We start from the raw sequence: 24,904 nt of genomic DNA on the forward strand, positions 1-24,904 counted from the left end.
ATCCACCGACCATCCAAACTGCCGACTTTGCAACGACAAAGTCGAAACTGTTTCACATTTAATATGTGAACGCAGCCAAATCGCACAAACCGATTACAAACCTAGACACGACCGAGTTGCTAAATTAATCCACTGGTCATTATGTAAAAAAACACGACCACCCTATATCCAAAAAGTCATGGGAACATAAAGTGGAAAAAGTCATAGAGAATGAGAAGGTGAAGATCTTGTGGGACTTTCGAATAAAGACGGGATCGTCACTTGGAACACAACAGGCCAGATATCACGGTTGTGGAAAACCGAAACGTACAATTTATTGACATCGCGGTACCAGGAGATGCCAGAGCTGAAGAAAAAGAACTGGGAAAAAATCACGAAATATCGCAACCTGGCCATCGAAACTACACGGCTATGGATGAAACATGTTACAGTGATGCCCATCGTCATCGGGGCACTTGGTACCGTATTCAAGAATTTTATAGGATACATCAACCAATTGCAGCTTCCTGCAATGACACCAGCAGAACTGCAAAAAAACTGCGCTACTCGGAACATCGTACATCTTAAGAAGGTACTTGGCTGATACCTAGGACGCTGGCAGCAACCCGTATCAACCATCAGCACCAGTCAATGGTATTTGTGAAGCATTTTTGAATCTTCAGTTGACTGAGTTTCATGTTTAACGAATAAAGTAAATAATAATAAAAGTTTTGTGGGCACAACGTTGCAATTTGAAGACGCAGCCAATCACGGCAGCTTTCACTCGAGAAGATGGTTTTATTCAGCAATCCCGTTCAACCAAAGCGGCATAAAATCAGGGACGATACAGTTCGTCCTCGAACTTACGACCAAAATTGAGCCCAACGTTTCTGTCGTTAAACAAGAGATTTGTTAAGGGAGTTGCCCCATTTTACCTTTCCTGCCACAACGGTTGAGAGCCGTGATAGCTCAGGCTGTTAGAAGCCTGTTATTAGAACACAGCAGCCTGCAATTACTGCAGGTTCAAGTCCCACCAGGCCCAAGGTTGACTCGGCCTTCCATCCTTTATAAGGTAGGTAAAATGAGGACCCAGATTGTTGGGGGGGGCAATAAGTTGACTTTGTAAAATATACAAATAGAATGAGACTATTGCCTTACACAATGTAAGCTGCCCTGAGTCTTCGGAGAAGGGCGGGATATAAATGTAAATAAATAAATAAAAAACACTTGCATTTGACAACTTAGTGACACGTTTGTTAAGTGAATCTGGCTTCCCGATTGGCTTAGAAGGTCGCAAAAGGGGGATCCTTTTGCCCTCGGGACGCAGCAACGGGTCGTAACTATGAACCCGTTGCAAGGACCTGAATGTCGATCCCACGATCAAGGGGCTGCTACAAAGGTCGTAAGTGTGAAAAAACGGTCGTAAGTCACTTTTTTCCAATGCTGTCGCGACTTTGGTCAGGTAAACCAGCTGTCGTAAGTCGAGGACTGCCGATAGTTAGCTCCGCCACCGAATTCCAGCTGGCGTTCCTTCAACACTCATTTGCAAATGACGTGCTAGGAGAAATTGAGGATTTGAACGCTCTTGGCTGAGTCCAAAGCAGCTTCATAGAGTTTTATGATTTATTCTACTTTTTTTTTTTTTCTTAACCATCTGCCTCTGGATCATCTAATTCTACCTCATCCCTGCAGCAAATCCTTGTAAATGGCTCAATTCCTTTCCTTAGATCTGGAGAATTATTCCTAGAGAGGAATCCATGCATGAGCCTGGTCTTCGTAGTACTCTTCAACTGATAGTAACCCCTGTCGAAAAGATAGAAAGAAACCTGCCTCTTTCTTAATATAATAACCTAGCAGATCATGCCAAGACAGGGGGATAAACTTTCGATAAATACCTTCCGCAAACTTGCTTTGCGTACAGGGATTTTCTCTCCTCCCACCTCGCCGACTCAAAAAACCAAATTATGCAAGGTTCTAAATTGTGCAAGCAAGGAATATATTTCTGCGCTTGCATTGGGGTGGGGGGGAAATGTAGCGTTGCGCATAACACACACAAACACACACACACAACAGGAGAGCGGGGAAAAGCCTTTCTCTCTTTAATCAGGTGTGCTCCCATCAAATAATTCCCTCAACACTGTCAAACTACAGTATTTACTAAGTCTGCATTACTATTAATCTTCTCCTCGTTCCCATCACCCATCTCCTTCCACTTATGACTGTAACTTTGTTGCTTGTATCCTTACGATTTATATTGATATTGTTTCCTGGTTGCTTATTTGTAACTTATGACTGTCATTAAGTGTTGTACCTTATGATTCTTGATGAATGTATCTTTTTTTTAATGTACACTGAGAGCATATGCACCAAAGACAAATTCCTTGTGTGTCCAATCACACTTGGCCAATAAAAAATTCTCTTCTCTTCTCTTCTCTTCTCTTTTGTTATTCTATTCTATTCTATTCTATTCTATTCTATTCTATTCTATTCTATTCTATTCTATTCTATTCTATTCTATTCTGACGTTTAATTATATTGAGAGGAGTGACCAGGAAGCCTGGCTAGGTGGCTCAAGCGGCTAAGACGCTGAACTCGTCGATCAGAAAGCTCGGCGGTTCGAATCCCTAGCACAGATCTCCTGCGTGAGCAGGGGGTTGGATTGGATGACCTCCAAGGTCCCTTCCAACTCTGCTGTCACTGTTATAAAGCTTGTGCAGGTAAAGAAAAGTTTGTCTCCCTTTAATCCGCCAGGTGTCCTTGTTAGACATTAAGGAGCCGTTGGGATTCACCAATCCATTGCAAAACGTTAAATTCTTCCAGTAGCAAATTGCTTAATGAGTCAGGCTTGAAACTTATTCGGGTCTTCTATGCAATAGTATTAGCCAAGATGCTTCTGCTTCTCAAATTCTGTTCTTCTAATCAGTGTATGCTTCTATTCACACCAGTTCTCCCCCCATCTCTCTACTAGGAAAGATCCTACTTAAAAAACCAAGTTTCTTTTACCATCATCCAACCGCATCCTCATGTTACTTCTTGTACTGCTAAACAAATAATTCCTTCAACACTGTCAAACTATTCACCAAGGCTGCGTTACTATTACTATTTAGTCTTCTCATCGTTCCCACCACCCATCTCTTCCCACTTATGATGGCAGGACTGTAACTTTGTTTCTTGTATCCTTACGATCTATATTGATCGTTTCCTAGTATGATGATCCAGTTCTACAGGGGAATTATTGAGTCTGTCATCTGCACCTCCATAACTGTCTGGTTTGGTTCTTCAACCCAACAAGACAGACACAGACTTCAGAGGATCATTAGAACTGCAGGAAAAACAATTACTACCAACCTTCCTTGCATCCATTGAGGGCCTGTATACTGCACGAGTCAGAAAGAGGGCTGGGAAATATTTACAGATCCCTCACATCCTGGACATAAACTGTTTCAACTCCTACCCTCAAAACGATGCTACCGAGCACTGCACACCAGAACAACTAGACACAAGGACAGTTTCTTCCCGAACACCATCACTCTGCTAAACAAATAATTCCCTCAATACTGTCAAACCATTTACTAATGGTCTGCACTACTATTAATCTTCTCATCGTTCCCACCACCCATCTCCTTCCACTTACAACTGTATGACTGTAACCTTGTTGCTTGTATCCTTACGATTTATATTGATATTGTTTCCTGATTGCTTATTTGTACCCTATGACTATCACTAAGTGTTGTACCTTATGATTCTTGACAGATGTATCTTTTCTTTTTATGTACACTGAGAGCTTATGCACCAAAGACAAATTCCTTGTGTGTCCAATCACACTTGGCCAATAAAAAATTCTGTTCTATTTTACTCTACGCTACGCTATTCTATTCTATTCTATATATGATATGATATGATATGATATGATATGATATGATATGATATGATATATGATATGATTCAATTGCTTATTTGTAGCCTACGACTATCATTAAGTGTTGTACCTTATGATTCTTGACAAATGTATCTTGTCTTTTTATATACACTGAGAGCTTATGCACCAAAGACAAATTCCTTGTGTGTCCACTTGGCCAATAAAGAATTCTACTGTATTAAGGACAAGGATATAATTCAAAGGACTCTTTAAAAGATGCTGCAAATCTTTAAGCCAGTGCCTGCCAATCTTGGCAACTTTACATTATGTGGACTTCAATTCCCAGAATTCCCTCGCCTGGAATTCATCCCGTACCAACATCACTGTCCTGCCTGGCTGGTGTTCTCCCAAAAGAATGCGTGGTTTATTTTATATCTCACCCCACAAACCTGGTTTATTAAAAAAAAAACAGAGTTAAAACATACCCAGGCTTAGTGCAAAGTGTATATCAAGACTTCAGCCTGGAAGAGAGGTTTTGCTGTATTCAATTAGATTTACACTCAGGTAATTATCAATTGTGTTATTATTAGGGCCATTTACCCATTTGAACTCTGGTGCTGGAGAAGATTCCTGCGAGTCCCTTGGACTGCAAGGCGATCCAACCGGTCAGTCCTAGAGAAGGTCAACCCTGATTGCTCTTTAGAAGGCCAGATCCTGAAGAGGAAAGTCAAATCCTTTGGCCACCAAATGAGAAGGAAGGACTCCCTGGAGAAGAGTCGAATGCTGGGAACGATGGAGGGCAAAAGAAGAAGGAGGGGACGGCAGAGAACGAGGTGGCTGGATGGAGTCACTGAAGCTGTCGGCATGAGCTTCAATGGACTCCGAAGGATGGTAGAGGACAGGAAGGCCTGGAGGAACGTTGTCTATGGGGTCATGATGGGTCGGACAGGACTTCGCAACTAACAACAACATTTACCCATCAATTTCTATCACAATCTGACATAACTGTTCTACATTGGGAATAATGTAGATATGTTATGTGCTATGGGGGAACAAGCGCCTGGTGTCTCTTTCTTTTTGTTTGTTTGTTCTTTGGTGGCTGAGAGTTGAAAAGAAAAACTTTTTTTAAGCCTCCCTCTTAAAGAATGTATCTTTAAGAATAGCTCGGGGTGGGGGTGGGGGGGGGGAACAAGGTGGAAGTTTGATCTCAAGATGTCCTGCTGGCTCATGATAGGAAGGAGATAGTTTTTTATTTTTTTATTTTGGGGCGGGGGGGGGGGAGATGTTGAGGCATCCAAGGCAGACTTTATTAGCAGCCAAGTGTTAAGATAAAACTGGGGGAGAGTCTCTCCTGCTCATAAAACAGGAGCTTTTATTCTCTATTTCTTGGAGAGAGCTCGTTTTCTTTAAAAAAGGAGTTTAATTCATTTTTTTTCAGTCCCGGATCACCTGCCACGTCCACGAGAAGACGGCTCCTATGAAGGGAGAAGGGGGCTGGGGGTAGCTGGGGGAAGGAGAAACTCAGGCTGGAAGGAAGAAAGAACGAAAACACTTCTTCCAGACCCAACTAGCCTGGTCCTGCCAAAAAAAAAAAAAAATCCCACTGACATCCTGGGTGCAAAAAAGAGAGCCGGGACACCGAGATAAAAGCACAGAAACCTAACACTGTTTTCACTTTTTTCTTTCCTTCTTTCTTTCCTTCTTTCTTTCTTTCTTTCTTTCTTTCTTTCTCTCTCTCTCTTTCTTTATCTTATCTTCCTTCCTTCCTTCTATCTTATTTATTTATTTATTTATTTATTTTATTTTATTTGTCACAACAGGCTATATGAGCATAAGCATGAAATAGCTATACGATATATAAGCATATATATAAGCATAAGTATGTAATAACTATACGAAATTGGATACAGTCAAAGAGAGCATTAGGACAGGAACGGTAGGCACGCTGGTGCTCTTGTGCATCTTCCTTCCTCTCTTCCTTCCTTTCCCTTATCTTATCTTATTTTCCTTCCTTTCTTTCTTCCTTCCTTCTATCTTATCTTATCTTCCTTCCTCCCTTTCCCTTATATTATCTTATTTTCCTTCCTTCCTTCTTTCTTTTTCGTTCTTTCATCTTATCATCTTATCTTACCTTCCTTCTTCCTTCCCTCTTCCCTTCCTTCCTTCCTCCCCTTCCCTTATCTTCTCTTATTTTCCTTCCTTCCTTCTATCTTATCTTCCTTCCTTCCTTCTATTTCATCTTCCTTCCTTCCTTCCTTCCCCTTATCTTATCTTATCTTATCTTCCTTCCTTCCTTCCATCTTCTCTTCCTTCCTTCCTTCCTTTCCCTTATCTTATCTTATCTTCCTTCCTTCCTTCCATCTTATCTTCCTTCCTTCCTTTCCCTTATCTTCTTATCTTCCTTCCTTTTATCTTCTTATCTTCCTTCCTTCCTTTTATCTTCTTATCTTCCTTCCTTCCATCTTATCTTCCTTCCTTCCTTCCTTTCCCTTATCTTATCTTCTTTCCTTCCTTCCTTCCTTCCATCTTCTCTTCCTTCCTTCCTCCCTTTGCCTTATCTTATCTTATTTTCCTTCCTTCCTTCTATCTTCTTATCTTCCTTCCTTTCTTCTATCTTATCTTCCTTCCTTCCTTCCTTCCTTTCCCTTATCTTATCTTATTTTCCTTCCTTCCTCCTCTTCTTATCTTCCTTCCTTTCTTCTATCTTATCTTCCTTCCTTCCTTTCCCTTATCTTATCTTATCTTCCTTCCTTCCTTCTATCTTATCTTCCTTCCATCTTATCGTCCTTCCTTCCTTCCTTCCCTTTCTTTTTCTTTCTTTCTTTCTTTCATCTTATCATCTTATCTTCCTTCCTTCTTTCTTTCATCTTATCATCTCATCTTATCTTCCTTCCTTCGTTCTTTCTTTCCTCCTAACCAGAGACGGGGTGAAGGAAGGAGGGAGGGTAGATCGGAAAGCAACAAGTGGGGCCGCACGGTCGCCCTTTTCCTCCCATTCCCCCACCCCCCTCCCCCACCAGCGAGTAAAGTTCGAACCGGGAAGGAAGAAAGCAAGTTCCCCCCCTCCCACTCCCCAAAATTTCCCACCGGGGACTGTGCGCCTGCGTGAGGAACTGGCCTTCATTCTCTCTCTCTTTCTCTCTCTCTCTCTCTTCCACCCATCCACCCCCACCGCCCCTATCAACCGCTGTCCCGCGTTACCTTGCAGGAGTAGGTCTGGTGGACCGGATCGACGTTGAATATTTCTTCCACCGTTCCGGTGAGGACGACGTTGGCTTCTTCCTCCCGCCGTTCCAGCTCTTTCTCCGGACAGCTGCGGTTGCAACGGGCCGGCCCGGATGCCAGCAAGAGCAGGAAAAGGAGCATCGGCGGCGGCATCGGCAAAGGATTCAGGCTGGCGGCGGGGGACGATCCGGGGGAACCCTTCGCCCGCCGCATCGCGGCAACAATAGAGCCGGGAGTTTGGCCCCCTTCGAGCGGCGATCCTAAGTTTGCGGAGAGGCGCGCGGGGAAGGGAGGGGAGGGAAGAGATCCAGAGAGATCCAGAGAGGGAGAAAGTGCGATCGGGAAAGAGGGAGGGAAGGAGGAAGGAGAGGCGGAGAAAGAATAAAATCAAATCAAAGATCGGGAAGGCGGCGTGGCCGGGCCCCGCGGAAGCGCCGGCCCGCAGACCTCCGTCCTCTTTCCCCGGTTCAAAGCTAGCCGGCTGCTTCCTTCGCCCAGTGGGGCAGAAAACGGGGGTGGGGTGGGCGCTTTTGGAGGGCGGGCTGAATTGCGGAGGAGGAGGAGGGGAGGAGGAAAGAGGGAAAGAGAAAGAAAAAAAAGAGAGATACAGAGAGAGAGAGAGAGAGAGAGAGAGAAAGCCGGGCTGCGCTGCCCGCCTCTGCAGCCGCGGGAGGGATACAGAGAGCGAGCGAGAGCGAGAAGGAGGGAGGCGGGCTTGGAAGGGTTGGAATTGGGGAGGGGGGATTCCGGCAGAGGGAGAGAGAGAGAGAGAGGCAGAGACCGCCCCCTGCCCGCCGCTGGAACCGCCGCCTCGGCTCTCCGGTTAATGGCTAATCGTGCCGAGCGATGCCGCACGTGATGGGACTTGCCAAGGGGCAGGCGGCGCTGGGCTCGAGGGAGGGGAGGGAGGGAGGGGTTGGGGGGGATAGATGGGTGGGGGGAGGGAGGAGAAAGGCGGAGCCCCGCGGCTGCTCGGACGCCGGCTTGCCTTGCTCGGGCGGAAGGGAGGCGCCCGCCGGCACCCCGCCTGGCCTCCTGTCTTGTCGCCTGGCGTTCCGCCTGCCCCGCTGGGCGCTTTGACCAGGAGAAGGGGAGAGGCTTTTCGGAGGGGGGGGGCGACACCCCAAAGGGTGGGGGAGAGTCCTTGAAGGAGAGGGGAGGTAACACCCCAAGTGTCTTGTCCTAGGGAGGGGAGAGGCTTTGAAGGACGGGGAGGTGACACCCAAAGGGTCCGAGGGAGGGAGGAGAGGCTTTGAAGGACGGGGAGGTGACACCCCAAAGGGTCCGAGGGAGGGAGGGGGAGGGGCTTTGAAGGAGGGGGAGGTGACACCCGAAAGAGTCCGAGGGAGGAAGGGGGAGGGGCTTTGAAGGAGGGGGAGGTGACACCCCAAATGTCTTGTCCTAGGGAGGGAGGGGTAGGGGCTTTGAAGGAGGGGGGAGATGACACCCCAAGTGTCTTGTCCTGGAGAGGGAGGACTCTTAAATTACATCCTTCCTTCCCATCCTTCCCAACCTCCACTTTTCCTTCCCTCCCTCCCTCCCTTATTCACTCTTAAATTCCAGACATCCATCCATCCTTCCCTCCCTTCCTCCTTCCCAAACTCATTTTCCTTCCTTCCCTCCCTCCCTTATTCACTCTTAAATTCCAGACACCCATCCATACATAACAGGTATTAACCATTAAGCAAACTAAGCACATGCTTAGGGCACCAGGCCCAAAGGGAAGAAAAAAAAACCCACCAATGAAGATTTGTAAAAAAATAAATAAATTGATAAGGGGGCACCAAGATTTCTCAGTGCTTAGGGCACCAGTGAGCCTTAATTTGCCACTGCGTCCTTCCTCCCTCCCTCCCTCCCTCCCTCCCTCCCTTCTCTCTGTTCCCTTTGAATGACAAAGAGATAAATTGTCATTTGAAGATCATGACAATAATCACCACAGACACCCAAAGATGCCATCTTCTAGGTTTTCGTTTCCAAATTAACACTGTCTTGGGAAATGCTGGTTGTGCAAGGGGTAGGTCACAAAATAGTCCCTGAACAAGGACAGATCCAACCAAGGACTAAAGAGAAATTTCCTGAAGGTGAGAACAATTAATCAGTGGAAGGACTTGCCCTCCAGTCTCCAGAGGTTACAGGTGCTCCATTACTGGAGATGTTATTCCATTCTGGACCATTCTCTTGGTCAAGAATGGAATAAGGACACATGTCTTGAGTATGGGGTTGGACTAGAAGACCTCCAAGGCCCCTTCCAATGCTATTAATTTGATTTAGAGAGAGACAGAGCAAGGAATAAGTACCATCTTGGGGGTTTTTTTAAACCCTTTTTTTTTTTTGCATTTATATCCCGCCCTTCTCCGAAGACTCAGGGCGGCTTACACTATGTCAAGCAATAGTCTTCATCCATTTGTATATTATATACAAAGTCAACTTATTGCCCCCCCAACAATCCGGGTCCTCATTTTACCTACCTTATAAAGGATGGAAGGCTGAGTCAACCTTGGGCCTGGTGGGACTTGAACCTGCAGTAATTTTTAATCTGCAAAAGGGTGTTTCTCCCATTTCCTCATTCTTTTAACAACACCGTATTCATTTTTACTGGCCTATGACTTTAATAAACCGTTGTTTGGTTTGATTAGATCCGTAAAGATTTTTCAGGCAACGTTTCCTAATCGCTTCCCTGCATGCCAAGGTGAGGAGAAAGGCGTCGTGGGTACTCGAGCAGGGCTTTTCTTTCGCAGCTAAAGGAGCACTTAAGTTTGTGAAATTCCTTCCTAAAATTTTTGAGGGGAATCTAACCCGAAGTGAATTTCACATAATTCTACCACCGGTTCGCCGTGAACCGGCTGAATGCCGCCACTGAATCTAACAGAGAGGAGAAAGATTGAACAGCCGAATTTTAAGAACCGAGGATCTTGGTATATTCCCTGCTTTGCCCAAACAAAAGCTAATTTTTAAAACACACACACACACACACCTATCTATACACATCCAAGGTGTTCTTGTGTTATAAAACCAAGGTTGACTTAGCTTTAACCTGATTTCGAGGATATTTCTCATCGCTTTTGGACTCCATAAACTTTGAAAGTATTTATGATGGGCCGTAATTTCGTACGTTTCCTTCAAAAACAAAATAAAAATAAAAATAAATCAAGCCCAAATCCTATCCTGCCTTGGCTAAACGAGATCATGGCCATTCTGCAAAAATGCCCACAACACACTTCAGGCCTCTGGTGGCTCAGACTGTTAAGACAGTCTGTTATTAACAGCAGCTGCTTGCAATTACTGCAGGTTCAAGCCCCACCAGGCCCAAGGTTGACTCAGCCTTCCATCCTTTATAAGGTAGGTAAAATGAGGACCCAGATTGTTGGGGGCAATAAAGTTGACTTTGTATATAATATACAAATGGATGAAGACTATTGCTTAACATAGTGTAAGCCGCCCTGAGTCTTCGGAGAAGGGCGGGATATAAATGCAAATTTAAAAAAAATGGGTTTTTTCCTTTTTAGACTGTCGGACCAAATGTACCAGATTGGTACGTTGCAAGAAGGGGTGGGTTTATTTTAACTGTGGTTAAATACGTCAATTAACTGAGTTCAAGCCACACACGCCCTCATAAACCAGGGTATAAAAACCACAGATTCATGCCAAACTCTTGGCCATAAACGATGACTGGAATGTGTTGGGTGAAGCCAATGTTGGCAATTCTCTATTTTATATTATATCCAATTTATACAGGGCACTAGGTGGCTCAGTGGGTAAGGCGCTGAGCTTGTGGATTGAAAGGTCGGCAGTTTAGTGGTTCGAATCCCTAGCGCCGTGTAACGGAGTGAGCTCCCGTGACTTGTCCCAGCTTCTGCCAACCAAGCAGTTCGAAAGCACGTAAAAATGCAAGTAGAAAAATAGGGACCACCTTTGGTGGGAAGGGAACAGCGTTCCGTGTGCCTTTGGCGTTGAGTCACGCCGGCCACATGACCACGGAGACGTCTTCGGACAGCGCTGGCTCTTCGGCTTTGAAACGGAGATGAGCACCGCCCCCTAGAGTCAGGAACGACAGCACATATGTGTGAGGGGAACCTTGACCTTTTATCTTTAGAGGGCACCAGAGAGATTGTAGGCTCATATCATTCGTAATTCCAACATAAACCAACACTGATTTTTCTCTGCTTAGACCCACAACTTTAGAGGGGCTGCTTTTCTGACTACCTGAAGAGAATGTTTGCACAGTGTGGTTAATCAGCTAGGAAAGATTTGGGAGATTCCAGCTGATAACGCGTTAACCTCATTAGTTTTTATCTGGGTTTTGTGTGTGGTTTAGACGTGTATGCTAATCCAGCCTTTTTTAATTAGATTGTGATTCATTGCATTTTGGAATTCCAGAAAGTGGGTTAACTCATCCGTTTGGATTAAACCTGGAGGCTCCTTGGAGCAACTATGACATAGAAAATGCTGGATTTTTTTTTTTTAAGGGAGTCTTAGTTATAAGCTTTCTGTTTTTGTTGTGGGTTTTTTTTTTCGTATGCAAATCAGGACTGCAATTATTTGAATTTCTTTTTATATATTTTTTTTTCTTGCTGTTCCTTGTTTAATATAATATAACAACAGAGTTGGAAGGGACCTTGGAGGCCTTCTAGTCCATCCCCCTGCCCAGGCAGGAAACCCTACACCATCTCTGTCAGATTACATTGCACCTCCTGGGCCTGATGGGGTTCACGTGCCCCTTGTGATATTTTGAAAATAAAATACTGTATTAATTTGAAAGTTTTGTTTGCTGGAAGGTCTTCGTTTTCAGTGACAGGTCGAGTGATGTTATACCCACACGCTTGCAAACTTCTGAAGTTCTTGGTGTGTGTGTGTCAGTGGTGAAATTCAATATTTTTTTACTACCGGTTCTGTGGGCGTGGCTTGGTGGGTGTGGCTTAGTGTGGCTTGGTGGGTGTGGCTTAGTGGGCATCGCAGGGGAAGGATACTGCCTCCCCACTCCAGGGGGAAGGATACTGCAAAATCCCATTCCCTCCCCACTCCAGGGTAAGGATACTGCAAAATCCCCATTCTCTCCCCATTTCAGGGGGAAGGATACTTCAAAATCCGCATTCCCTCCCCACTCCAGGGGGAAGAATACTGCAAAATCCCCATTCCCTCCCCACTCCAGGGTAAGGATACTGCAAAATCCCCATTCCCTCCCCACTCCAGGGTAAGGATACTGCAAAATCCCCATTCCCTCCCCATTTCAGGGGGAAAGATACTGCAAAATCCGCATTCCCTCCCCACTCCAGGGGGAAGGATACTGCAAAATCCCCATTCCCTCCCCACTCCAGGGGGAAGGATACTGCAAAATCCCCATTCCCTCCCCAGTCCAGGGGGAAGGATATTGCAAAAATCCCCATTCCCTCCCCAGTCCAGGGGGAAGAATATTGCAAAAATCTCCATTCCCACCCCACTCTGGGGCCAGCCAGAAGTGGTATTTGCTAGTTCTCTGAACTACTCAAACTTTCCGCTACCTGTTCTCCAGAACCTGCTGAATAGCACCCCTGGAATAAATGCAAGGACTTGGGGATCGTTTAACTAGCTGGACCACCTAATCCACTAAACAAGAAGGGCTAAACATACAACAATCACATTAGATACATTTTCAGAAATGATGTGCTTTGGCTGTAGCTTGTTTTAACAGCCCAAGATTAAGCTAGCTTCCTCTGAAACACAGAGGAACAAGCTCCCATCATCCTTATCCAGCTGGGCCATTAATGGGAGTTGCAGTCCAGTCAGTGGTGGGATTCAGCCGGTTCACATCTATTCAGGAAAACCGGTTGTTAACCTTCTAAGCAGTTCGGAGAACCGGTTGTTGGAAGAAATCTTATTTTGGTTTCCCCCCCCCCCAACTTTACAGGGCTAATCCTGTAAGGAAGGAAACATTCTGATGGTGTTTCTAGCCTAATCTTTATTGCCCTGCTTGCAGAAACTGCCTCTCTGGTTAACCCCCGTTACATTGTAACAGCTAAGGCGAAGCGCCCATCGATGTGACTGACGTTGAGTTGGCCACGCCCACACGGTCACATGACCACCGAGCCACACCTACCCAGCTGATCATCGGGGCAGAGAACCAGCTGTTAAATTACTTGAATCCCACCACTGAGTCCAGTAACATGTGAAGGGGGGCCCCAGATAAAGGAAGCACGTTGTCAAAAATGTGAATAATGACAATAATGAAAATGGCAGCGAACACAATAATAAACACCCCCCCCCCCAAAAAAAGATGGGCTGGAACTGGACTCCGGTGGTTTCCTGTGGCCCCAGCTGACAAAACAAAGATTATCCCTCTACTTGTTTGGCATCATCTTCTGGCTAACATTCCCTTTTTCTCTTTTTCTTCAGAACATATTCCAGCTCCCATTAATAAATTTAGCTATCCGAAAATCATTATCCAAGCAGGCGGGAACGGTCTCCCAGGAAGGGCCCTCTAGGGAGTTGGGAGGCGTTGCAAGCAAAGCCCGAACACTTTGCAAACGTCCAAAATCAAAGGCAGAATTTTAAACAGATAAAAAGTTGCACATCGCGAGAAAACGGTGCCTCCGTTTGAACCCAGCGCCAATATTTTCTCCAAAGACGTGAGGCTTGATTTAAACAAGAAAACTGCACTGGGGGGGGGAAATAATAATCTTGTTTTAATTGTTTAGTCATCTGGGATAGCTTTGCAAGGGTATTGACAAATTGGCTGGCTTGATGGCTGACAGATATCCCCAAACTGTTTTAAGGGCCTCTGTGGCTCAAACTGGTAAGACAGTCTGTTATTAACAGCAGCTGCTTGCAATTACTGCAGGTTCAAGCCCCACCAGGCCCAAGGTTGACTCAGCCTTCCATCCTTTATAAGGTAGGTAAAATGAGGACCCAGATTGTTGGGGGCAATAAGTTGACTTTGTAGATAATATACAAATGGATGAAGACTATTGCTTAACACAGTGTAAGCCGCCCTGAGTCTTCGGAGAAGGGCGGGATATAAATGCAAATAAAATAAAAAAAGGGCTCTGTAGAGTGTAAACACCTGAGAGCATGGGGGCGGGGGAATGGCCTCTGTGTTACTTTTATCACAGAACTGCAAATAAACCGATAATTTGCACAGAGAAATGGGAATTTTTTTCTTCGGGCACCCAAAGCAGAAGATGCAGCTGTGTAGGCAACATACTTTAGACTAACATAACATAACATAACATCAGAGTTGGAAGGGACCTTGGAGGCCTTCTAGTCCAACCCCCTGCCCAGGCAGGAAACCCTACACCATCTCAGTCAGATGGTTATCCAACATTTTCTTAAAAATTTCCAGTGTTGGAGCATTCACAACTTCTGAAGGCAAGTCGTTCCACTTATTAATTGTTCTAACTGTCAGGAAACTTCCCTCCATTCCCTCTCTCCACTAGACCTGATGGAAACTGCTGTCCCAAATAGAATAGAGTTGGAAGGGACCTTAGAGGTCTTCTAGTCCAACCCCCTGCAGGAAATCCTACACCACTTCAGACAAATGGTTATCCAACCTCTTCTGAAAAACCTCCAGTTTTGGAGCTTTCACAACATCTGGAGGCAAGTTATTCCACTGATTCAACTGTCAGGAAATTTCTCCTTAGTTCTAAGTTGCTTCTCTCCTTGGTTAGTTTCCACCCATTGCTTCTTGTTCTGCCCTCAGGTGCTTTGGAGAATATCTTGACTCGCTCTTCATTGGGGCAGCCCCTGAGATATTGGAAGACTGCTATCCTGTCTCCCCTAGTCCTTCTTTTCATTAAACTAGACATACCCAGTTCCTGCAACTGTTCTTCATATGTTTTAGCCTCCAGTCCCCTAATCCTCTTTGTTGTTCTTCTCTGCACTTTTTCTAGAGTCTCCACATCTTTTTTACATCGTGGCGACCAAAACTGGATGCAGGATTCCAAGTGTGGCCTTACCAAGGCATTATAAAGTGGTCTTAACACTTGACGTGATCTGGATTCTATCCCTCTGTTTATGCAGCCCAGAACTGTGTTGGCTTTTTTGGCAGCTGCTGCACACTGCTGGCTCATATCTAAATGGTTATCCACTAGGACTCCAAGATCCCTCTCACAGGTACTACTATTGAGCAAGGTACCACATATACGGTACCTGTGCATTTTGGGGTTTTTTTGCCTAAAGGTAGAACCTTACTTTTTTCACTGTTGAATTTCATTTTGTTAGATAGCGCCCAATGTTCAAGTCTGTCAAGATCTTTCTGTAACTTGAGCCTATCTTCTGGAGTGTTGGCTATTCCTGCCAGCTTGGTGTCATCTGCAAATTTGATGAGTTCCCCATCTATCCCCTCGTCCAAGTCATTGATGAAGATGTTGAAGAGTACTGGGCCTAAAACAGAGCCTTGGGGTACTCCACTGCATACTTCCCTCCATGTGGATGTAGTTCTGTTGAGGACTACACGTTGAGTGCGGTTGCTGGATTTCACCCATGCTTTCAATTCCGATATAACGTTACTATTAAGATTCTCAGTTTTCAAATCTCATTTTCACATTGCACGGGAATGAATGCCTTGCTGACCACGCAATTGCCATGCTAACAGGTAGCCAAATGCGGATGAACAGAATAAAAATTTAAAAAAAAGTATTCTGAAAGAAAAAAAAAAGGAAAAAAAAACCCAACCCAGAAAGGTTTACATCCCAGCTTTGGGCGTTTATCTCTTCCTTCGGAGAAATCTCTCCATCCTGGATTACATCCGTTAACGCTCCTAAGGAGAAAATATTTCTCTTCCCCCATTTCTCTTGACAGCTCGTAGGTGCCCAAGGCTGGCTGTATTTAATTACAGCTCCTGCCGGATTTATTAGTATTATGGTTGGGATTAATTGAGAGAAGTAAAAAAAAAAAACCTGCTTCATTGGACAACCTATCTTTTTATAAGATAGGAAAGTTAGTTACACTGTCAGGGGCTAATAACAGTGAAATAAAAATCTTTCCTGCCCCCCTCCCTTCCCCTCCCACCACGCTTCTCTGCCGCATTGTACAAAATGGATTTTTTAAAAACCTCTTCAAGCAAAACCTCTTCAAGCAAAATAAATAAATAGAACAGTTGCCTTTTTTTTGGATTGGGGGGAGAAGCATCTTTGTTCCAACTGTGACCTGAAGGACTGAGAATCTCCATAGACAAATCCTAAAACTCTTTCATGGTTCCTATTTTAGAGAGATACAGGAAGAGGTTTGACAGAGGGGATGTTTTGACTGTCTGTTAACCATTTCTACAAACCACCAGATTTGAGTTCTTTTGCTGAGTCTTCCCTCCCCCACCCCCCAGGAAGAAATAAGGGGAAATATCTCAACTGGGAACAGCCATGAGGTGTTCATTGGCTAAGATGCTGAGCTCATCTATGGTGGCTCAGTGGCGGTGGCTCAGTAGCTAAGATGCTGAGCTCATCGATTGTAAGGTCAGCAGTTCAGCGGTTCAAACCCCTAGTGGCGCGGAACGGAGTGAGCTCCCGTCATTTGTCCCAGCTTCTGCCAACCTAGCAGTTCGGAAGCACGTAAAAACTGCAAGTAGAAAAATAGGGACCACCTTTTTTATTTATTTATTTTTGTCACAACATTATATACAAGCACATATATTGAATGAAACAATAGGACAGGAACGGTAGGCACTTTTGTGCACTTACGCACGCCCCTTATAGTCCTCTTAGGAATGGGGTGAGGTCAATGGTAGACAGTTTTTGGTTCAAGCTTTTGGGAGTTTGAGAAGAGACCACAGAGTCAGGCAGTCTGTTCCAAGCGTTGACAACTCTGTTACAAAAGTCATATTTTCTGCAATCAAGATTGAAGCAGTTAACATTAAGTTTAAATCTATTGTTTGTTGTTGTATTATTGTTATTGAAGCTGAAGTAGTCTTTAACAGGAAAGACATTGCAATAATAGATGATTCTGTGTGTTAAACACAGGTCTTGTCAGAGTCGGCGGAATTCTAAGTTTTCTAATCCCAGGATTACCTTTGGTGGGAAGGTAACAGTGTTCCGTGCATCTTTGGCGTTGAGTCATGCCGGCCACATGATCCCGGAGACGTCTTTGGACAGCACTGGCTCTTCGGCTTTGAAACGGAGATGAGCACCGCCCCCTAGAGTCGGGAACGACTAGCACAGATGTGCAAGGGGACCCTTTACCTTTATGAGTCAGCTGGCCACTGATCCATGTTGCATGGTTTCACATCCTGTGCTTAACCACGGCTTGTTCTGCTCCTAATCTACTGCGCAGGCCGTAGTGGCTTGATTCACACAATCCACTAAGTTCTTAACCGCGACTTACAGATCTTAAAGGTGGTTATCTCGAGCATGCCGAGCCCAGGAACCACAGAACCATCGGCAACATCAGTTCTGGCTGCCTGTTAAATTCCTTATGAATGGTGGATGGTGTGTTGAATCGCCTGCAGATCCAAGAATAACAGGCTGGGGGAAATCTGGAGAGTCGCAGAAGTCCTATCAATTATTTAGGCAGGAGGGGTGGAAATTAAGGCCAGATGTCTGAAAAACAACGATTGCATGCCGCTACAAGAAATCCTCAAAAGAAGATTTGAAGGTTTATATTTATCTCTGGTGCTGGAGAAGACTCCTGCGAGTCCCTTGGACTGCAAGGCCATCCAACCGGTTGGTCTTAGAGGAGATCAACCCTGACTACTCTTTAGAAGGCCAGATCCTGAAGGTGAAACTCAAATCCTTTGGCTGCCTAATGAGAAGGAAGGACTCACAGGAGAAGAGCCGAATGCTGGGAACGATGGAGGGCAAAAGAAGAAGGGGACGACAGAGAAGGAGGTGGCTGGATGGAGTCCCTGAAGCAGTCGGTGTGAGCTTAAATGGACTCCAGAGGATGGTAGAGGACAGGAAGGCCTGGAGGAACATTGTCCATGGGGTCGCGATGGGTCGGACGCAGCTCAAATGGACAGAGCACTACATGGAAAAGGCCAGAACTGGGAAAGGAACAACTTTATGCTGGAAGAGTGAATGGGTGCTTCCACGTTTTAACCATCGGTGTTATCCCCATCAAGGAAGCTTACTCTGCACTTACGTCCTTGTCCTGTCAGGAGCCCTCAAATTTGATATCACGTGCAAAAAACACAGCTTGGTAGGTCGACATCATAAATGTTAAACCAGTGGGAGAGGGTGAATGGGTGGGGAGAAGTTATGCAAAGGAATAAAATCCAGTTTTAGAGTCCTCTTTTAAAAAAAAAAACAGGATTACGGCTTCTGGGAAAGTCATTTCCAGTAAGAAGGGATGATATTAAGATTCAAGGCAGGCAAACATGTTTATATACATACATTTTTTCTCTCGGTGGCAACCGCAAAGGTTGTCCCGAACCTTTGAAATAACACAGCAGAGGGTCTCCTGGGGTTCCGTAGCCAAAAGTCAGAAGGGGGTCCTCTCCTGGTTTTTTTTTTTATTCTCCTCCCCCACCTCATTCCCCATCGCCCTCCGTCGTGGGGGGAATTTCCAACCTGCGAATCTGCTGTCCCTTTAAATCCATAAAAATCAGGATTAATGGGGGCCAAACGTCAAGGAGAAAAAAGGCAGTTGAAGGGAGAAGTCGTAATCTTGAGGTTTAGCCAAATCCTTAATGTAACTGTTGCCTTTCCCATTAGCAGAAGCTTGAAAGGGGCAGGAAAGAGAGGGGAAGTGATAAAACTCCAGCTATTTAAAAAGAAAGATTTTTTTCCCCCTCTTTCTACTAATACACAGGCACAGATATATAGAGTTTCTTACAACTCAGCAAGAGAGGGGAAAGGATTCTTCCCCCTGTCCATAAATAGGACTGAATGCATTGGAGTTTTTTTTAATTATTATTTGCATTTATATCCCGCCCTTCTCCAAAGACTCAGGGCGGCTTACACTGTGTTAAGCAACAGTCTTCATCCATTTGTATATTATATACAAAGTCAACTTTTATTGCCCCCAACAATCTGGGTCCTCATTTTACCTACCTTATAAAGGATGGAAGGCTGAGTCAACCTTGGGCCTGGTGGGGCTTGAACCTGCAGTAATTGCAGGCAGCTGCTGTTAATAACAGACTGTCTTACCAGTCTGAGCCACAGAGGCCCTTGATTAATGACACAGGGCTTGTTAATTTGCACGCACAAACACAACTTTCTGTGTGCCTATGGAGATTCTCAGTCACCCCGGCCATGGTTGTCCCAAAGGTGTGTTTTTTTTCAAGAGGCAACTGGATTTTTTTTTCTTTGAAGACATTTCGCTTCTCATCCAAGAAGCTTCTTCAGCTCTGACTGGATGGTGGGGAACGGAAGGATTTCTTCAGGGTAACACAGCTAGTAAGGTTCTGCATTTAGGCTTAAGAAAAACAAAACGCACGGGAACTGTATATGTGTTACCTTGCTCAATAGTAGTAACTGTGTGAGGGATCTTGGAGTCCTAGTGGACAACCATTTAAACAGGAGCCAATATAGGAGCAGCTGCCAAAAAATCCAACACAGTTCTAGGCTGCATAAACAGAGGGATAGAATCAAGATCAGGTGAAGTGTTAATACCACTTTATAAGGCCTTGGTAAGGCCACACTTGGAATCCTACATCCAGTTTTGGTCGCCACGATGTAAAAAAGATGTGGAGACTCTAGAAAGAGTGCAGAGAAGAGCAACAAAGATGATTAGGGGACTGGAGGCGAAAACATACGAAGGACAGTTGCAGGAACTGGGTACGCCTAGTTTAATGAAAAGAAGGACTAGGGGAGACAGGATAGCAGTGTTGCAATATCTCAAAGGCTGCCACAAAGAAGAGGCAGTCAAGCTATTCTCCAAAGCCCCTGAGGGTAGAACAAGAAGCAATGGGTGGAAACTAACTAAGGAAAGAAGCAACTTAGAACTAAGGAGAAATTTCCTGATAGTTAGAACAATTAAGCAGTGGAACAATTTGCCTCCAGAAGTTGTGAACGCTCCCAACACTGGAAGTTTTTAAGAAGATGTTGGATAACCATTTGTCTGAAGTGGTGTAGGGTTTCCTGCCAAAGCAGTGGGTTGGGCTAGAAGACCTCCAAGGTCCCTTCCCACTCTGTTATTTTATTCTAAGTAGAAATGAGTGAAATATGGAAAATGTTTTAACAAAGTTAAACGAGTTAAAGAAGGGGATTGTTATCATAGCAGGTACGTTAGGTATTAGTCTTAATTTAAGAATAGATAAAATAACGAATCTGGTTGTAAATTTTAAATTGTTATTGCACAAAATATTCATACCCAGACGACACAGAGTTTGAAAGATGAAATGTTTGTATTAAAACAAAATAAAAAAAAACTTATTAAAAAAAATGACAGGACAGTGGTAGGTTGCTACCGGTTTGCCCCGGATCAGGTGAACAGGTAGCAGCAGTGGGAGGCTCCGCCCACCTGCCCGGATGCTTCTGCACATGCGCAGAAGCATTGCGCACGAGTGCAAGCGCCCAGTAGCAACGGGTTTTGAATCCCGCCCCTGCTCCAGGGCTTGTAGTAAATGTGGAAATGTTTGGGGGTACAGTTGGAGTAATAAAGGGGAGTTAGATCTGGCTGCTTTCTTGCCACGCCTTGGATCATCACAATTACAGGGAACGGGAAGCATGCAAGATGCAGGCTGAAAATATTATTAATCACCAAAGTCAACCCGAGAAGAGAAATGATAGAAAGGACATCTCTCGCTAAGTGATGGCTTGGAGAATCGCGGCCTAATGAGTAATGTGCTATTTGCTGGCTTCTCGCGTGGCGTTGAACCGTAAACTATGATTTATAGGCTTGGCGCCGCTGCATTAAGCTAAATCAGGCGAAGGCATGATGGTTTGATGGTGACTCATGCAAGGTGGGAGCCGAGCCAAACTCTTAAAAGTGGGAAGGGGTTTTAGAGGTCATCAAGTCCAAGCCCGGACAAGTTTCAGGAATCTCCCAAATCTGCTTCCCTGACGGATGGCCACGCATTCAACTTGTGGGACGGCTGGTTTCACTGACAGGCAAGATAATATTTAACCGGATTCTACCCACTCTCAGGTTTTAAACTGGACTTAGCACAAGCAACATTTCTAGTGGAATGGAGGCTGGATGGCTCTTCAAATGCCCACGTAGTATCAGCCAATATGGTTAAGGATGAGGGGACAGATTTGACCGATTAACAGAATTGGAAGGGACCTTTTTGTAGCTCATCTAGTCCAGGGGGGTCTGCAAACACAGCGAGACTTCAGAGTAGTGGAAAAAGAACGAATTTCCTATTGATTGATAGCTTGCCTCCCTCTTCTTTGGGGCAACCCCTGAGATTTTGGAAGACTGCTATCATGTCACCCCTAGTCCTTCTTTTCATTAAACTAGACATACCTGTGTAGACATACAAAGGTGCATGGTTTGGTTTTGGTTTAAAAGCCTCTAATCTTCTGATATTGATTGACTGTTCCCTTCTCCTCACCTTCAGTCAAAATCTAACCTCCTGTAGCTGACCTCTCTTTGATCTAAAACATATGAAGAACAGTTGCAGGAATTGGGTATGTCTAGTTTAATGAAAAGAAGGACTAGGGGAGACATGATAGCAGTCTTCCAATATCTCAGGGGTTGCCACAAAGAAGAGGGAGTCAAGCTATTCTCCAAAGCACCTGAGGGCAGGACAAGAAGCAACGGATGGAAACTAATCAAGGAGAGAAGCAACTTAGAACTAAGGAGAAATTTCCTGACAGTGAGAACAATTAATCAGTGGAACAACTTGCCTGCAGAAGTTGTAAATGCTCCAACACTGGAAGTTTTTAAGAAAATGTTGGATAACCATTTGTCTGAAACGGTGTAGGGTTTCCTGCCTGGGCAGGGGGTTGGACTAGAAGACCTCCAAGGTCCCTTCCAACTTTGTTATTATTATTGTCTCACCCCCTGCCCTCACCCTCCTCCTTCTAGGAACTCAGAAAGAAATTACATTTTTTTTTCTTCCTTCCTTTTCCGATCTTTGCTCAGGCAATCAAACTAGCCAGGAATCATGCTGAGAGGCTATGGGTTTTTTCCCTGCCTCTGCCGCAGATTCAATCATGTAATATGGGCTTCCCATCATCAGATTGCGGAGGAAGTGATACGAGAAGGGATTAAAGTCCATCAAGTGCAAATATTTACCACCGAGTCTCGATCAAGGGGGTAGGTGCATATTTCTACATTTTGAATGCCAGGCTTGTGGGAACCGAGTATTTTCTCTAGTAAATAACTTTTGGGATACTTTGAGTTGCTGAATGTTGATGAGTTAGGAGACCCCATCTGCATCGTGGATGTATAGATACAGTTTTAGCAGAGTTGGAAGGGACCTTGTAGGTCATCTAGTCCAACCCCCCAGCCCAAGCAGGAGACCCTACACCATTTCTGACAGATGGCAGTCCAGTCTCTTCTTGAAAGCCTCCAGGGATGAAGCTCCCACAACTTCCGAAGGCAACTTCTGTTCCATCGGTTGATTGTTCTCACTGCCAGAAAATTTCTCCTTATTTCTAGGTTGAATCTCTCCTTGATCGGCTGCCATCCATTGTTCTGTTGGAAGAAATATCCATCTGGGTTCAGTTCCAAGTGGGGACAAAGACACTGGAAACATGGAGGCTGCTTGGAAAGATGGTTTAATGGTGGTCAGGATCACATGGCTTGAGTTCCTGAACAGAAAAGGGGCGAGATCCTGTGTGCTCCCTGGTTTTATGATTTTTCTGAGCTTTGACCTTTCTGGGACACAGGAAGAGTATCCTGATTGGTTGTCAGACTCCCAGGGGGTGGGGGTCTTAGCTAGCCTTGCTGGCTGTCTCTCAAGCTTGCTTGAGCCTTGCCATGTGGTGAGTTTCAGTTGTATTGTGTTGCAAATCATGGGGGGATTGAGTGAGCTTGGTTGAAGCCTTAATTGCCCATTGACAAAGGTGGGGAGAATGAGTGAGCTTAGCTGAGGCTTTTAATGGCCCATTGACAAAGGTGGGGAGTCAGGAAGTTGCAGGAGCTCCTTTGTCTTTAAAATATGTTTCTCCATTTCTCATCCAGGAAGGTATAATATTCTGCTTTTAAAATATTTCCTAGAATATTTCATTCTTCTAGGAGGGGTGGGTGCTAAATTCCTACAATCCCTACTTTTTTTTTTTTTTCAAAAGGTGAGTTTTGAAACATGCTCTTGGCAAAATTAAAATTGATCAAATCAGTGGGTGCTTTTAATTTTCCTGATGCAAAGGAAGCCATTGATAGAGACAACAGAAAAAAAGATTCCTTCAGTGGCTCCCAAAAGCTTTCAACCATGAAGGTCTAGCAGCCAGGGGAAAAGTTCTGGTAAGAATTTTACAGTATCCAATTTTCTATGCCAATTAATTTCAGCTGTTAGATATCACTTTCTGAGAGCTTCCAGTCAGGTCAAGCAAGCACACATCCCAAAATTTTCACAGCCATGGTTTTCCTTTAAATTACAGGCTGCTCATTTCCAAGGGTTGGTTACTAAACCTGCCCTAGCTCTTACTTTAGTCTATCCAAGATTTTTTTCAGTCCAAATTGAGGTTAATCAGTGTGCAATCCAGGCTTTTCCTTTCTTTCTTTTTTTTTTTAAAAAAAATTACACACAATGAGCCCTGGGACTTCTACTCATGAGACCACCAGTGCAACATATCTTGCTTTACTGGGCAACTGGGCAGCATCATTTGTGAGTCATTCAGGGCTTGGGTTTTGGATATCACTTTTTCTGCTATCTCTTCAAGAGAGGAATTGCCTGAGGGGGATGCCCCTCCCCCATGGAATTAGCAGGGAGATCTGACTCCTTGGGCTTTTAGTGCCACAGAGCAAAAATCAATCTAGAAGTCTTGTGTGGAGGTAAGTGAAGGGAATAGTTTCAGTCTAATTCTGAATGGTGTGTCTCTCTGTGTGTGCCTGTGTATGCAGCTACTTTTACAATTCAGGCAATACAAACAATACAAACATGCTGGACAAATTTCCCTACCATTAGACAGAAATCTCAGGTGTTCAGAACTAACTGGCAGCCACTCAAATACAATCCTTACATGAATACTTTAGACTGATTACAATGTAAATGAGACAAGAAAGAAAACCTTACAATGAATTTTCCACCCTCCCCCATAGTCTTTCCAGTTGTCTTCTGGGAATTGAAAAGAGTCTTTTAGTCTTTACTTGTACATCTCAGGGTCCTTTCTTTCATATCTTTTGGGTGGCATGCTTGTTGGCCAGTCAGGTTTGGAAAGGTCTGCTCCAATCTGGTTGCTGTGATGGCTTTCAGTGGGGGCTGGATTCAAACTCAATTCCTGGCTCCAACAAATGGAAGGTCTCCTCTGGGGGCAGCATCTGGAACCATGTGCTCTGCTTCCACAGTTGCAGAGTCATCTTTTCAGGGCTGAAAGACATTAGAACAGAATCTCCTCCCCACTTTTGTGGGTAATCTTCTCAGGAAAGGCATTGTAACAGGATTAAAAAAGGAGGGGGGTAGATATCTTGCAGGCAGAGTTTGAAAAGAAACAACACATCAATATTGCAGTTACTAAAAGGTAATGCAGTTTCAACAAAATGGAGACACAACTGATGAGAAAGAAAAACTGGATTCACATGCTTCAGGAACAGGTAAAATCATTTAAACACACAGTAAATGCAAGACTGAATTTTTTTTCTCTTGTAAGTGAACTTAAAACGTTTCCTTATAAACTTGAGTTGTTACTTTAAGATAAAGAGAGAAGGAGACAAAAGCAGAAATGAAAAGTTCTCTGTATCCTATTCCCGGTGGCCACACGAAAATAGGGCAAAGGCTTTCTTTCTTTTCTCTCTCTCTCTCTTTTCCCTATTTTATTGCTTCAACCTTTTTTTTTTGTTTTTCCCTAATAATTTAAAATTCTTGTCTCTAGAGATCAGATACATTTT

General features: G+C 44.5%; 1 protein-coding gene and 1 long non-coding RNA gene across 4 annotated transcripts in view; one reads left to right on the forward strand and one right to left on the reverse strand.

Annotated features, from left to right (window-relative positions):
- The window catches only part of AGRN (agrin), a 234,597-nt gene extending 226,656 nt beyond the window's left edge, over positions 1 to 7,941 (reverse strand). Inside the window, exon 1 of the mRNA XM_058160877.1 lies at positions 7,040 to 7,941. Within this exon, the coding sequence (XP_058016860.1) occupies positions 7,040 to 7,276 (237 nt within the window). The 5' untranslated portion in view covers positions 7,277 to 7,941. The remainder of the gene's footprint in view (positions 1 to 7,039) is intronic.
- Positions 7,942 to 9,532: 1,591 nt separating this feature from the next.
- LOC131186920 (uncharacterized) overlaps positions 9,533 to 24,904 on the forward strand; it is a 37,067-nt gene continuing 21,695 nt past the window's right edge. The window contains exons 1-3 of one of the 3 annotated variants that reach the window (XR_009152450.1): positions 9,533 to 15,148; positions 16,990 to 18,163; positions 21,998 to 22,171. This is a non-coding gene — a long non-coding RNA (uncharacterized LOC131186920). Of the gene's footprint in view, positions 15,149 to 16,989; positions 18,164 to 21,997; positions 22,427 to 24,904 lie in introns of those variants that run through there. The other 2 variants (XR_009152449.1, XR_009152448.1) reach the window with 2 other exon arrangements.

Source organism: Ahaetulla prasina, chromosome 18 (genome assembly GCF_028640845.1).
Source record: "Ahaetulla prasina isolate Xishuangbanna chromosome 18, ASM2864084v1, whole genome shotgun sequence".
Taxonomy (NCBI): Eukaryota; Metazoa; Chordata; class Lepidosauria; order Squamata; family Colubridae; genus Ahaetulla; species Ahaetulla prasina.